The 15,552-nt window shown below is 48.4% G+C and overlaps 1 protein-coding gene across 2 annotated transcripts in view; it reads left to right on the top strand.

Moving 5' to 3' along the window:
• The window catches only part of ELL (elongation factor for RNA polymerase II), a 53,160-nt gene that overhangs the window by 12,447 nt on the left and 25,161 nt on the right, over positions 1-15,552 (top strand). For both annotated transcript variants that reach the window (XM_081895591.1, XM_081895592.1), the window contains exon 2: positions 14,459-14,506. In XM_081895591.1, the coding sequence (XP_081751717.1) occupies positions 14,459-14,506 (48 nt within the window). The remainder of the gene's footprint in view (positions 1-14,458; positions 14,507-15,552) is intronic.

Genomic DNA, 15,552 nt, shown 5'->3' on the forward strand with positions numbered 1-15,552 from the left:
TAAGCTACTTAAATTTTATTTCGGGGAGCAGTGAGAAGGCTTGGCTTTTAAGGGCTTCTTGGAAAGTGGTTCGGTCAGCTGCGTTTGTCCCGCCAGTTGTGTTTAGCAGCCCTATAGCAAAACTCTTGAAGGGAAGCGGGAGGCGCTGTGGGTTGAACCACGGAGCCTAGGACTTGCCCATCAGAAGGTCAGTGGTTCGAATCCCCGCAATGATGGGGTGAGCTCCCGTTGTTCGGTCCCTGCTCCTGCCAACCTAGCAGTTCGAAAGCACGTCCAAGTGCAAGTAGATAAATAGGTACCACTCCAGCGGGAAGGTAAACGGCGTTTCCGTGCGCTGCTCTGGTTCATCAGAAGCGGCTTAGTCCTGCTGGCCACATGACCTGGAAGCTGAACGCCGGCTCCCTCGGCCAATAAAGCGAGATGAGTGCTGCAACCCCAGAGTTGGTCACGACTGGACCTAATGGTCAGGGGTCCCTTTACCTTTACCTTTTAGCAAAATTCTTAATCCACTTCTGACACCCTGTTGCACTAGGGGCGTTGATGTTGTGGCGTTGGCCCCTGACATGGGTGACTTTGCCCGTGTTTGAAATTAGCCAGGCGCCAGGCGCACTTTGTGTACTGTGTGCATGCAGTCAGGGGCTGAATCCCCACTTAGGTCACACCCTGACCTCTCCTGGAGTCCAGCACTCTAACCATTGCCCCTCACTGCCTTGCATGCACGCAGCACACCTCAGCGGGACCAATGGAGAGGCTTAAAATGCCCAGGTAAGGTTTCAACCTGTCCTGGGAAGCATCTCTCGGGAACCTTTTATTGTTGGACTAGGCACCTGCCTCATAGGAAAACCAAAAAAGCTCGTTCCTATGGAATCGCATGCAACACAAAAAAAATGTGTTGCTTGGTCATACAGGTGAAACTCGAAAAATTAGAATATCGTGGAAAAGTTCATTGATTTCAGGAATTCAACTTGAATGGTGAAACTAATATATGAGATCGACTCGTGACACGCAAAGCGAGATGTGCTTCTACTTCTCCGAGGTCCAATCTTGCTCGCTTTGCAATCCTTGTTTTGCTGATTTCCTTGAATATTCTAATTTTCTGAGATGGTTAATTTGGGGTTTTCACCAGCTGTACGCCATGATTATCACAATTGTCACAAATCAAGGCTTGACATATCTCGCTTTGCATGTCACGAGTCGATCTCATATATTAGTTTCACCTTTTATGTTGAATTACTGAAATCAAGGAACTTTCTCACGATATTCTAATTTTTCGAGTTTCACCTGTAATTAAGCCCTCCATGCTTTTTATAAGGGATATATATAGCCTGTCCAGATCTCCCTCCTTTTTCCTTTCCTTTCTTTTTTTTTGCATTGGGCACAGGGTGGATTTGGTTTAAATAAAATCGATTTAAATCACTAGTCAGTAAGACTCAATTTAAATCTCTTTTTTTTACAGAAAGACTCATTCTTGCTGGTATAATCTTAATATTTACAACCAGATGGAGGTTTCATTTTCGGAACAGCAAATTTTCAGAGCATTTTTTACAGTTATATCAAAAATTGCTGATTTGTTTATACCCTCAGAAATACATAGACAGAAAATTATGAAATTATTGTGAGGTTTAACAAGTCAACTGTTTACATTTGGGCAACTTTTCTGCTGTGCTTTATTGGCAGGAGAAAAATAACCATTACCTTAGTAACAATTTGAACAACTTATTTAACTAAAACAGTAACAATATAGCATATATGTATACCATGTTTGCTAACTGGTGTGGTTAAAGGAGTTTAAAAAAAACCAAACTTAGGCTGAGTTTTAGCACACATGAAAAACTTAAAACAAATCCTTATTTCCTGATGATAGCCTTTGGACCAGGGGTCAGCAAACTTTTTCAGCAGGGGGCCAGTCCACTGTCCCTCAGATCTTGTGGGGGGTCGGACTATATTTTTTTTGGGGGGGGGGGGAATGAACGAATTCCTATGCCCCACAAATAACCCAGAGATGCATTTTAAATAAAAGGACACATTCTACTCGTGTAAAACAGGCTGATTCCCGGACCGTCCGCGGGCTGGAATTAGAAGGCGATTGGGCTGGATCCGGCCCCTGGGCCGTAGTTTGCCTACCCATGCTTTGGACCATAATAGTCTTCCTCACTCTCGGCCCTCCAGATGTTTTTGTCCTACAACTCCCATGATCCTTAGCTAGCAGGACCAGTGGTCAGGGATGATGGGAATTGTAGTCTCAAAACATCTGGAAGGCCGAGCTTGAGGAAGCTTGGACTGTAATGTAACTTAAATAGAAAACTATCTTTAGAAAGATTTTCCCTCCAAAAGCATTTTACAGTGGTACCTCGGGTTAAGTACTTAATTCGTTCCGGAAGTCCGTACTTAACCTGAAACGGTTCTTAACCAGAAGCACCACTTTAGCTAATGGGGCCTCCCGCTGCTGCCGCGCCACCAGAGCACGATTTCTGTTCTCACCCTGAAGCAAAGTTCTTAACCTGAAGCACTATTTCTGGGTCGGCGGAGTCTGTAACCTGAAGCGTATGTAACCCGAGGTACCACTGTATTTTAAAAATCCGGTTAAAATAAAATAAAAAAATCTGATTAAAATTTTTTAAAATCTTGATTTTTTTTTTTAATCATTGATTTATATCCACCCTGATTGGGCAGTTGTTGAGCTTGGGGGTTCTTGCCGTGTGTAGGTTTGTGTCTTGTGTATGCATGTGTGTGTGTGTGTGTGCGTGTTCCGCCTCGTTCTTTCGCAGTCTCTTTCTCGGAATTAGCCCGAAGCGCTGGGCTGCAACTCTGTCTGTGCAAATCCTGCAATAACAACCTGGCTTTCACAGCTGAGCCTTGTAATAACAAACAGGGAGGGGGGGGAGAAAGTTGAGCAAGGAAGTGGGTTTCTGGTTTCCAAGCCTTCCCGGAGACTTTCATAAGCGGGAAGGCCGGCAGTGTGTATTGCAGGCCATCGGGTTTTTTTTATTTTATTTTAATCTAATTGGATTTTTTATTTTATTTTAATCTGATTTTTAAAATACAGTGGTGCCTCGGGTTACAGACGCTTCAGGTTGCATACGCTTCAGGTTACAGACTCCGCTGACCCAGAAATAGTGCTTCAGGTTAAGAACTTTGCTTCAGGATAAGAACAGAAATCGTGCTTCGGCGGCAGCAGGAGGCCCCATTAGCTAAAGTGGTGCTTCAGGTTAAGAACAGTTTCAGGTTAAGAACGGACCTCTGGAACACATTAAGTACTTAACCCGAGGTACCACCGTATTTCTCCATACAACTTGGTTCCTGAAATCCATTGTGCTGATATATTTTACGGGTAGAATTCTGCAGGATGTGTTGCCGGTGTGTGAAAACAGCCAAGATCTAAGAATCCCCAGGCATGCGTCTCCAGATAGTGGAGGAGACATCGGGGAAGTGGCCGGTAAAGGTAAAGGGACCCCTGACCGTTAGGTCCAGTCGTGACCGACTCTGGGGTTGCGGCGCTCATCTCGCTTTATTGGCCGAGGGAGCCGGCGTACAGCTTCCGGGTCATGTGGCCAGCAGGACTAAGCCACTTCTGGCGAACCAGAGCAGGGCACGGAAACACCGTTTACCTTCCCGCCAGAGTGGTACCTATTTATCTACTTGCAATTTGATGTCCTTTCGAACTGCTAGGTTGGCAGGAGCAGGGACTGAGCAACGGGAGCTCACCCTGTTGCTGGGATTCGAACCGCCGACCTTCTGATTTATTTCCATTTCCACTGTGTGTTTTTCCCTTCTTGCATACTGGGACAAGTGAATTTCTGCAAGAGCGAGCTGCAGTTGAGTGATGAGATTGTAGTATTGGAATGGGACCCCATGGGTCATCTATTCCAACCCCTTGGTGAACAGACATTCCATTGTGGTGCCCGCAGCCTAGGTTTAATGTGCCACGCAGAGAGAGTCAGTATAAAACCCTCCCCGCGGCCTAGTCTTGCAGCCGGACAGCGTGCGTTCTGTATTCAGACGCACGGTTTACTCTGTACATGTGCCCGTATTTTATAAAAATGTACGCACCGTTTGGTTGTAAAGAGAGAACAGGGGAAGAAAAGCTCAGGGCAGTTCACAGAGAACAAAACAATGAAGCGATCAGCAGAAACAACTCCTTAAAAACACTTGAAAGATAAAATAAGCCATAAATGTAAAAGCAGATTAAACCCAACACCTGAATTCTGCATGTCAGGGCAGGCTTGCTTAAATGAAAAATGCTTTTTGGCAGGTGCTGAAAAGAGTAAGGGCTTCGTCACACTAAAATGCACACTGTATTTATTACCATTGTGGAGGGAACATTATGCGGAACCTCAGAGCAGTTGAGAGGGTGTTTATGGTAAGGCGATATTTGCAAGCAAACTGGTCCCAAGCTGTTAAGGGCTTTGTAAAGGTAAAGGGACTCCTGACCATTAGGTCCAGTCGTGGCCGACTCTGGGGTTGCGGCGCTCATCTCGCTTTATTGGCTGAGGGAGCCGGCGTACAGCTTCTGGGTCATGTGGCCAGCAGGACTAAGCCGCTTCTGGCAAACCAGAGCAGTGCACGGAAACACCGTTTACCTTCCCGCCAGAGTGGTACCTATTTATCTACTTGCAATTTGATGTCCTTTCGAACTGCTAGGTTGGCAGGAGCTGGGACCGAGCAACAGGAGCTCACCCTGTCATTGCGGGGATTCGAACCACCGACCTTCTGATCGGCAAGCCCTAGGCTCTGTGGTTTAACCCACAGCGCCACCCATGTTCACCAGGGTTAAGAGTCGCCAAAATGGAATGGCTTAGTTGCCATTCTTGGGCCAGGTTGCTTGAAAGGCGTATTTTCCAGTACGACTTTTTGGTTCCTGAAATTCTTTCTGATGGTGCTGAGAAAATAGAATGGATGGAATTCTTACAGGATGGGGTTTGAGAGTGTGAAAACAGGTCCAAGTATCCCCAGGCATGTACCTCCAGATTTTGGAGACACCGGGTGCAAAAAGTGCATGTTGAGTTTTGAACTCTGCTTTCACCCTTGCTTCTAAGAACCAGCAGTCTAAAAAGCTTTTGTTCGGGCTATTGCTTACTTAAACTATCTCTGGCAACCAGACGGGCGCCTGGGTGGTTTCGAGAATTGCCATCTTTCGCACGCAGAGCCTTAGGTGGTTTGGTATCAACTCGGATACAAAGAAATATGTTTAAGTTACTACGCTGATGGCATTTGACACCATTACGGTGTACCTGTGTTGATAAAACTATCCCACCGCTGTTCTGCAGAGGCTTCAATAGTTATAGGTACATTATTTCACATGTGGTGGAACTGCCCTGAAAGCCTTGGGGGTATAGGGCTGTATATAAATTCAATCAATCCATCAATCCATCAATAAAACGTGAACATATAAAGCCCTTCTGGCAGACAGTGCTCACCGGAATAACCTTTAATATCAACATGTGCAACGTACCAAAGTTTGAGATTGTTAACTATTTTTTAAGAAGAGCAATCTGACTTTAGTTAAAAAAAACTAATTAATTTTATTTTAGTAGCAGCTCCGAATCGGAAAGGGACCTCTGTGTATCTCTCGTTGGAAACAGAATGTACGGTCTCCTGCTGTTATAAGAAAAATTATCGAAGAGATATCCATTGCATAATACGAACAATGCGTAGACTGTTTTGTTGAAATGGGCTATCCTTTTGTGAAAACACTTTCCTGCTAACTTTCCTGGCAAGCTACCAAAACTGTCACTTTTGCAAACATCCAGTTTTCAAAAAACGCAAATACAGCCTTTGACTTCCCTCCCCCTTTCTGTGCTTCCTTGCGTTCCAATTTCCACGCTACATCTCCTTTCTAATTCCAGTGATGAATAAATCCCTTAATATCGCTAGACGTAAATTTTGGCTGCGAGTTCCAAATCAGTCCTGCTGCTAATGAATTTAGTCGTTTGCAAGGATTTATCGAATACATTGTCTACTTCCCCTGTTCTTTATTAAAAGAATTGATATTTCCTGGTTTCTAGTTCTTCCTGCAAGTTTCAGACATTTCGGCGTAGTCCATTTGGAAAACTTAACTGGATTGATCCGCCGGGGATTGTTGAGTTTTGCATTTGTATTTTTCTCTCTATTGCAATTGCTAGGTATTAGAAATTAATAACACTATGTATGTATTTCTGGCAGGATCTTCAGGTTGGGCGAGGGCAAAGGGATCTCAGAGCAGTTTCCATGGGTCTTATTTTTCCAGCAGTGTCTGCATGGGGAGGTACCACCCCCCTGCTAATTACCGCCCCGGCGCCTATTAGCTGTGAGCTCTCGGCTTGCCATCTGACCCCAGCCAAGCTTGCTTTCCTTTGGGTTCTTCCCTTGGCACACCCCGCAAAGCCGCTTGGAGTTTTCGAGTCTCTCTTTCTCTCATTAGAGCTGGTGGGAGGCAGGGAGAGACCTGCGCCTTCTCCCAGCTTCGTAAGGACTCATTTTTTCCTTCCTGATACTGTCTCTTTTCCTTCCTTCCTTCCTTCCTTCCTTCCTTCCTTCCTTCCTTCCTTCCTTCCTTCCTTCCTTCCTTCCTTCCTTCCTTCTCCACCTTGTGGCATCAGCAGCACCTTGGAAGCGCACGGGGAGAGGGAAGAGGGCCTGTTCCGCCTCACAACCCTAGTGCGCAAGTTACTAGTCCACAAGGAAAACAAAACGGTCGCTCTCAAAGCTCTTGACCTAGCTCAAGGTTGTTCTCTGAACTGTTGTTTAGTCGTGTCCGACTCTTCGTGAACCCCTGGACCAGAGCACGCCAGGCACTCTTGTCTTCCACTGCCTCCCACAGTTTGGTCAAACTCATGCTGGTAGCTTCAAGAACACCGTCCCACCATCTCGTCCTCTGTCACCCTTCTCCTTGTGCCCTCCATCTTTCCCAACATCAGGGTCTTTTCCAGGGAGTCTTCTCTTCTCATGAGGTGGCCAAAGTCTTGGAGCCTCGGCTTCAGGATCTGTCCTTCCATGAGCACTCAGGTCTGATTTCCTTCAGAATGGAGAGGTTTGATCTTCTTGCAGTCCATGGGACTCTCAAGAGTCTCCTCCAGCACCAGAATTCAAAAGCATCCATTCTTTGGTGATCAGCCTTCTTTATGGTCTAGCTCTCACTTCCATACATCACTGCTGGGAAAACCATAGCTTTTATTATACGGACCTTTGTTGGCAAGGTGATGTCTCTGCTTTTTAAGATGCTGTCTAGGTTTGTCATTGCTTTCCTCCCAAGAAGCAGGCGTCTTTTAATTTCGTGACTGCTGTCACCATCTGCAGTGATCATGGAGCCCAAGAAAGTAAAATATCTCACTGCCTCCATTTCTTCCCCTTCTATTTGCGAGGAGGTGATGGGACCAGTCCTCTGAACTAGCCAGACGTTTAACTGAGAACCAACCACAGCCAGTCCATCATTTGGAAAATCAGACTTGCCCAAAAATGACACCTGGGCATTCTGTTTTGGGAACTGTAACCCTGATCCAATGAGCCATTTGGCACCAAGTTTATATATCTAAGTTTCTAACACTTGCCAGGTCCTGTAAGGGTGGGGTGGAGGGGTCTGTTTCCACGTTCTTAAGATCCCTTGGCCCAGTGTATAGGATGCTGCCCGTATCCTAACATAAAACCGTTTCCGGCAATCTTGCGCCTTCCATAAGTTTCGTACTACAACTCCCAACCTGGCGCCGGGTTGCCGGAGCTCATCAGCTGGTTTTGCTGTGGCGGGGCAGGGGGAGGCATAGAAAGAGGTTATTTCCGCAGGCTCCTTAGCTTTTGAAGAAGCCGGTAGTCCTCATGGGTGCAAATTCAGCGCAGGGGCATAGAACCTCCAGGGACCGTGCAATCGTTTTGCAAGGAGGGGCAGAGAAGGGTGTCTTGTTTCCCCCCTCCGCCCGCCTCTCCAGCTTTTCTGCGCCTGCAGCAGTGCATCTCTCTTGGGGGAGCAAGAGAGAGTTGTGGAAACCATAGGAAACCAACCTCCCTGCAGGGACAGCCTTTTAAAAGCGCCGCCCCGTCGTTCCGCCTTAGGCGGAGAGATAAAACCGTACGCTGATGTCATGGGGGAACAGGCTCCAGTCTTGTTCCCAGGTCTACCAAAGTGTCTTGTGGGGTGGGGCGGGGGGAATCCAAGCAGAGAGAACCCCCAAGTCCCTTTAGAGCTGGCAGAGCCCTCAGGACATTGGATGGGGCGGTGGCAGTCGGGTGCCCCTGCCAGCATGGCGTCCTGTAGACCTGGCAATCGGAAATAAGTCTGCGGAAGTGGCTAGTCCACAAGACAAAACGGTTTATGAGCCTGCCTTGGGTGGGTATGTGGTAGAGCAACTGCTTTGCATTTAGAAGGTCTCAGATTCAGTCTTCAGTGGCGTTGTTCAGGTATGGCAGAAAAAGAGAGACAGAGAGAGAGAGAGAGAGAGAGAGAGAGAGAGAGAGAGAGAGAGAGACAGACAGCCGGTCAGTTCATCTACCTTGCAAGGTTGTTGTAAGGATGGCCTCCATCGTTCTGCCCGGACACTGAGGTCCAGCGCTGAGGGCCTTCTGGCGGTTCCCTCACTGCGAGAAGCCAAGTTATAGGGAACCAGGCAGAGGGCCTTCTTGGTGGTGGCTCCCTCCCTGTGGAACACCCTCCCACCAGATGTCAAAGAGAAAAATAACTACCAAACGTTTAGAAGACATCTGAAGGCTGCCCTGTTCAGGGAAGCTTTTAATGTTTAATAGGTTATTGTATTTTAGTGTTTTGTTTGAAGCCTCCCAGAGTGGCTGGGTATAAATAATAAATTATTATTATTATGAACTCAGATATATCAGCTAATCAACAAACAGCACCGGAAACCTAGGTTGCAGTCGCCACAGCAGAATTTCTAGGTACCTTTTCTTTTTGCAGTGAAGTTTATTATTATTGTTATTTCTTTCAAAAATATTTTTATTGAAAGTTTTCACCATAAAGATACAATAAAAACCAATCTAATCCAAACAAGAAAGAGATAAAGAGTAGCGTAAATAAGACAATAAAAAGCAGGGTGAAAGAAAAGAAAACAAAACAGATTTTTTTAAAAGACTGTAGTCTAAACCACTGAGCCTCTTGGACTTGCCAACGAAAAGGTCGGCGGTTCGAATCCCTGCAAAGGGGTGAGCTCCTGTTGCTCTGTCCCTGCTCCTGCCCACCTAGCAGTTTGAAAGCACGCCAGTGCAAGTAGATAAATAGGTACAGCTCCGGCGGGAAGGTAAATGGCGTTTCTGTGCACTGCTCTGGTATTGCCAGAAGCGAACTTAGGTTGTCTACCCCTGGGTCTGTCTTTGTACAAAGCAGCTTTCTGTTTTCTTATGCATGCCCCTTATTTATGTGTCTGTTTGCGTATCTGTAAGTTGCGCTCTCATAAAAAATACATCAAGGATTTTTTAAAAAAAGAAGTCAGCAATAAAGTGTTGGTTATTGGTTCAGAAGAGAAAATTGCTTCATTTGCAGGAATAGGTTCTGTGTGGGATGTTTCGGAGGGAGAAACCAAACTTCGTTATCTGCAAAAAGTTTTGCAAACCTCTCTGCTCGAATGCCCGGAGGCATCAGGCCACAACCAACCCTGTCATAAGGAAAGTTCCCAATGTGTGTTTCAGATCCCCCCATATCTTAGCTTCTCGGTTCTCATCTGCCTTCCTCCTTCCTGCCAACTTTCTGTTTCGAAACCTTTGCTGGAAAAAAAGCGTCTTTTTTTATATATATATAGAAATAAGTCTGAATACAGGGACCCCGGAAGCTTCTGCTTATTGGAAACCAAAAGGCAGAATAAGAATAGAACGGGGGGGGATTTTTTTAATTTTAAAAAATCTCTCCTGGTTGGAAGCCAGGGACTTTTTCCCTCTGCAGAAGGGGAAGTTGGCAAAGAGAGAGAGAGAGAGAGAGAGAGAGAGAGATTAGATGCCCTTCCTAAGGGAGGAGAGGAAATAATAAGTCTATCAGGTTGGCGGGGGGGCATTAAAATGCCCGCAGCCCCCACCCCGAGAGGCACAAACACATACCCCAAAGTGATTTTTGCCACTGCCCCATCTCTTGAGTTTTCTCCATCAGCTGCAAAAAAGCATGGCACAACTTTGAGTGTGTTGTTGTTGTTTAGTTGTTCAGTCGTGTCCGACTCTTCGTGACCCCATCGACCAGAGCACGCCAGGCACTCCTGTCTTCCACTGCCTCCCGCAGTTTGGTCAAACTCATGTTTGTAGCTGTCCTACCATCTCGTCCTCTGTCGTCCCCTTCTCCTTGGGCTCTCCATCTTTCCCAACATCAGGGTCTTTTCCAGGGAGTCTTCTCTTCTCATGAGGTGGCCAAAGTCTTGGAGCCTCAGCTTCAGGATCTGTCCTTCCAGTGAGCACTCAGGGCTGATTTCCTTCCGAATGGAGAGGTTAGATCTTCTTGCAGTCCATGGGACTCTCAAGAGTCTCCTCCAGCACCAGAATTCAAAACATCCATTCTTCGGCCATCAGCCTTCTTTATGGTCCAGCTCTCACTTCCATACATCACTACTGGGAAAACCATAGCTTTAACTGTACGGACCTTTGTTGGCAAGGTGATGTCTCTGCTTTTTAAAATGCTGTCCTTTTAAGATGAGTGTGTACACACAAATAAACACTTGCATGCGGGGGGGGGGGACAGAGGACAATGGCAATGCAAAGCCGGGCACTTAATCTCTGGCATTTGCAAACTACTGGTTTTTATTAGCGGGCCGTGATGATGATAAGGAGCAGACCTCAAGCTCCTAAGGAGGTGAAGAGAAGCTCAAAAGTGTGCTCAAAGTGCCTGGGGAACCTCAAAATCCAATCCAGGGGTGCTTTGCGGGAGCGTATTGATTCATCAAAACTATGGCTAGGCAAACTTAAGGCCTGGGGGCCAGATCCGGCCCAATCGTCTACTAAATCTGCCCTGCGGACGGTCCGGGAATCAGCGTGTTTTTACAGGAGTAGAATGTGTCCTTTGATTTAAAATGCATCTCTGGGTTGTTTGTGGGGCCTGCCTGGTGTTTTTACATGAGTAGAATGTGTCCTTTGATTTAAAATGCACCTCTGGGTTGCTTGTGGGGCCTGCCTGGTGTTTTTACATGAGCAGAATGTGTGCTTTGATTTAAAATGCATCTCTGGGTTATTTGTGGGGCATAGAAATTTGTTCATTCCCCCCCGGCCCCCCACAAGGTCTGAGGGACAGTGAACCGGCCCCCTGCTGAAAAAGTTTTCCAACCCCTGATCAATACATTGTGGGTTGAATTGCGCGATCGATCGGGGTGTTGGTTTTTGTGTGTGTGTTTTTTGGATTTGGCCAGATGGGTCAGATCTTTATCTCCCCGCTGCCGTGTCTGCACAGGCCAGCTTCTGGTGTCAAGTCCTGCCCACTTGCCCAAAGCTGGCCAGTAGGAGAGAGAGCGACCACGCAGGATCAAAGCCCTTGCCCATCAGTTGTATGTGCTTCAATCCTGCGTTCTGCACTCTCAAAAGAGTGCCTGGCTTTTATTATTATTTAAATGAACTTCTTCCACTTCTGCTCATCGTGGGATGAGTTCACGGAGGCCACTGCGGAACCCCAACCCACGGAGGGAGTCTTATCTCTAAATACCAGCTGCTTGGCAGGGGCTGGACTTCCCCTCTTGCCATCGCTTCTGCATCTGGCTGGTTGGGACGTTGGACAGGGTGGAAAACTGGCCTGGGCCGGCCAGGAGCCGCACGCTGATTCTGAGGTTTCCCAGGCGGCGCCGGCAAACTTTCAAGGTTCTAGAAACTAGAAACGGCGACGCTATTATTAAGTGAAAACAAGAGATTCGTATGAACTCTCGGTACTGAACAAGACCACCCACTTCCTGCGCCCGCGCACCTGCGCAGCACCCTGGCAGGATGGCAACCTTCTGCAACGGCAGGGCAGATATAGGGCAAAATAAAACCGCAGGGTGGTAGCCGAAGGTAACCGCAGGTCAAAGCCGCCCTGAGCCCGGCTTCGGCTGGGGAGGGCGGGATATAAATAAAATTTATTATTATTATTATTATTATTATGGTTAGAGGGGAGTGGGTAGCTGCCTCCAAATCCTTCAAGGGCCACCACGTGGGAGGTGGGGAAAAAATCTGTTTTCTGCCGTTCCGGAAAGCAGGGCCTGAACCACTGCCGTAATCGGGGAAGAGTCGCTTCTGTTGTGCTCAGGTTCTCTTGGGTCAACTTGTTGGCCACGGTAAGGGCAGATTTCGGCCTGATGCGGCTGCTACCTGTTCTCCTCTTATCAAGGTTCCTAAATGGAGCCTCCATGGACAGAGGACTCTACCTTAGAATGGCAGAGGAGGAGGAGGAGGAGAGCGGGAGGAATCTGTCGCTCTCGCCTCCTGCTTGTGGGGCTTCCCTGTGGTAAGGTTACCAGATTTATTTCAATGAAATCGGGGACACGATCCCCGAAAGAAGTTATTAAAGAAAATAAAGAAGTAATATCTTCTCTTCTGTGGTCTCCTCTGTTGCGCGGTCTTCCTCTGGGTCCCGGCCTTTCTTGGAGCGCTCGCCGTGCTGCCCCCTCCCTCCCTCCTTGCACTGCGATCCCCTACTCAGGAGTAAGCGTTAGTTAACCCACAGGAACGCGGGTGGCGCTGTGGGTTAAACCACAGAGCCTAGGACTTTCTGATCTGAAGTTCGGCAGTTCGAATCCCCGCAACGACGGGGTGAGCTCCTGTTGCTCGGTTCCTGCTCCTGCCAACCTAGCAATTTGAAAGCACATCAAAGTACAAGTAGATAAATAGGTCCCGCTCCGGCGGGAAGGTAAATGGCGTTTCCGTGCGCTGCTCTGGTTCACCAGAAGCAGCTTCGTCATGCTGGCCACATGACCCGGAAGCTGTACGCCGGCTCCCTCGGCCAATAAAGCGAGATGAGCGCCGCAACCCCATAGTCGGCCACGACTGGACCTAATGGTCAGGGGTCCCTTTACCATTATATTGCAAATCATATTTGTGTGTGCTATGCAAAAATCACAGTGCGGGGAGAACCGTGAAGCCAGCCCATCCCTCAACATAGCTCCAGCCTTGTTCCAGACATTGTGATATATCGGTATATCGCAATGTTTAGCTGATATTGCCCAGCCCTCGGCCAATAAAGCGAGATGAGCGCCGCAACCCCAGAGTCGTCCGCAACTGGACCTAATGGTCAGGGGTCCCTTTACCTTAAACGTTAGCAGAACCCCCTCCTCCTCCTGCTGCTGCCCTGCCCGTCTGTCTGGGCATCTCCTGTGCAGGCAACGCCCAGCGGCTGCCCGTCTGCGCTGTGGCGCGCCCAGTCAGCGAGTCCAGGGCAGAGCAGGTGGCGAGCGCGCAGGAGGAGGCGACCTTCGGCCGGATCAGCTCGTCTCCTGCTCGCCTCTCGGCCGTGACGGCCAGCGACGAGGTGGCCAACTAGCTGAGCTGCCGCTTGCAAGTCGAGGAGCGCAATGGCGGAGCTGCAGCAACAGCTGCCCAAGCACCACCCAGAGCCCAAGCCGATGGCCTTGGGCAGCGGTGCCCACGGCGAGCTGAGGGCCATGTTGTAGTGGTGCACCGAACTCAATGCCCCATGCAGTTTTCACCCGGCGCCGGCACCCATGGCTGTGTCTTCAACCCATACTCAGAATCCCCATATGATGTGTCTTGTGTGCAGCACATCATATGGGGACTTCCAGCAAGGCAAAGTGGTGGGCACCATGGTAATAATAATAATAATAATAATAATAATAATAATAATAATAATACTACTACTACAGTGGTACCTTGGGTTAAGTACTTAATTCGTTCCAGAGGTCCGTTCTTAACCTGAATCTCTTCTTAACCTGAAGCACCACTTTAGCTAATGGGGCCTCCTGCTGCTCCCGCGCCACTGGAGCACGGTTTCTGTTCTCATCCTGAAGCAAAGTTCTTAACCCGAGCTACTATTCCTGGGTTAGCGGAGTCTGTAACCTGAAGCGTATGTAACCTGAAGCGTACGTAACCCGAGGTACCACCGTAATAAATTTTATTTACACCCTGCCCTCCCCAGCCAAGACTGGACTCAGGGCGGCTAACACCCGATGTAAAAACAAATTGATTGAAATACAACTTAAAAACAAGATTAAAATATATTAAAATATTAAAATACAGCCTCATTTCAATGGAAACTCAAATCAAAACCGTTGGGGGGGATGAAAACGTCAAGGCTAACTTTCCAGAGTTAGCGGGCAACTCCTGAAGCTAGCCAGAGCCAACTGTGGTACCAGGCTAGCTCTCGGCTGCTGGGACTGCCACAGTTCCCGGGGACATTATATGAAATCCGGGGATGGAATTTGTCCAGGGAGAAATCTGCAAATCCAGGGACTGTCCCCGGGAAATGGGGGTGTCTGGTAACCCTACCCTATGGGGCATCTAGCTGCCCTTCGGGTCTGATTCCAGCTGTCGCAAGAGTCTCCGTAATGTCCCCACATTAATTTTTCTTCTCTCTCTGTTCCTCTCTTTACAGGACTCAGTGGCACTGAAGCCGTCGATTCAGTTCGAAGGAAGCCAAGGGGTAAGTCGAAGGCCTGTGGCTAAATGTAAATAAAAATCTGCTTTGCGCTCTCTCTTTAATCATAATGGCCTCTCCGGCGCTGAGTCGGGACAATGGGATTTTAGTTAGGAGGTTCAGAATCCGGGCCAAATCTCGTAGGAGCCCCCGTAAAAAAAAAAAGGTAGTTCAGATATGAGTTTTCAGTAAGAAACTGGAAACGGCCGTTATTCTATTCTTGGGGCTGGTTTGTTGGAAACTGAGCCTTTTCTCTTTCCCTGTTTCGCTTTGTGAGAGCCGCTGATAGCACCTGACATCTCTCTGTCATTCAGAATGGTTTCTGAGCACCCCTCTGCAAGGTCCACTTCCGCCCTTAAGCTGGGAACTGGGGCGGAGGCTTTGCATGGGACACCCGTTTCCTTTACAAATTTAACACACAATAATAATAATAATAATAGATTGGAGGTTTTTGAACAGAGTGTGCTGGTCCCGGGGGGAAGGTTACCGTTGGTGTAGTCAAGGTTCAGTCCTGGGTCACTAGCCTGGAAACAGTTCACAAGGAGCGGGGCGAGGTCCGAAGCAGGAAGCCGGGCGGGGACAGGAACACTGGAGGGTCAGGTCTGGGTCCGGGCAGGAACAGGTACTCAATAATGACGTTGCCTCTGCAACCTGGGACCGGGCTGACTGGCCTTTCTCTTCTCTGAGGCCAGGGGCGGTCCCGGCCCCCAGGAGACCCGCCTCACCTGGCCTTAAGGCGAGCACTCCTCCCGGGAGAAACCAGTTCCCTTCGCCTCTCTGCCCTGAGCCTCTGCAGTTCAGGAGAGGCTGAAGGGTTACTGGACCCAGGGGGAGACTCACCTGCAGGCACTGAGTCCTCAAGCACCTCTGGAGCCAGAGTGGAATCACCTGGTGCCTGCTCCTGAGGATCCAGCACAGGTGCAGGCGCTTCAGAATCAAGGCCCTGCCCCAGTTCAGCCGGCCCTGGAGGCGGGGACTCCTGTGCAGGCTGGGATTCCTCCGGTTCAGCCTCTGAATCGGATTCCCAGGCCATCACACAGAGGTTGGGACCG

This window comes from Podarcis melisellensis, assembly GCF_964234715.1.
Source record: "Podarcis melisellensis genome assembly, chromosome: 18".
Taxonomy (NCBI): Eukaryota; Metazoa; Chordata; class Lepidosauria; order Squamata; family Lacertidae; genus Podarcis; species Podarcis melisellensis.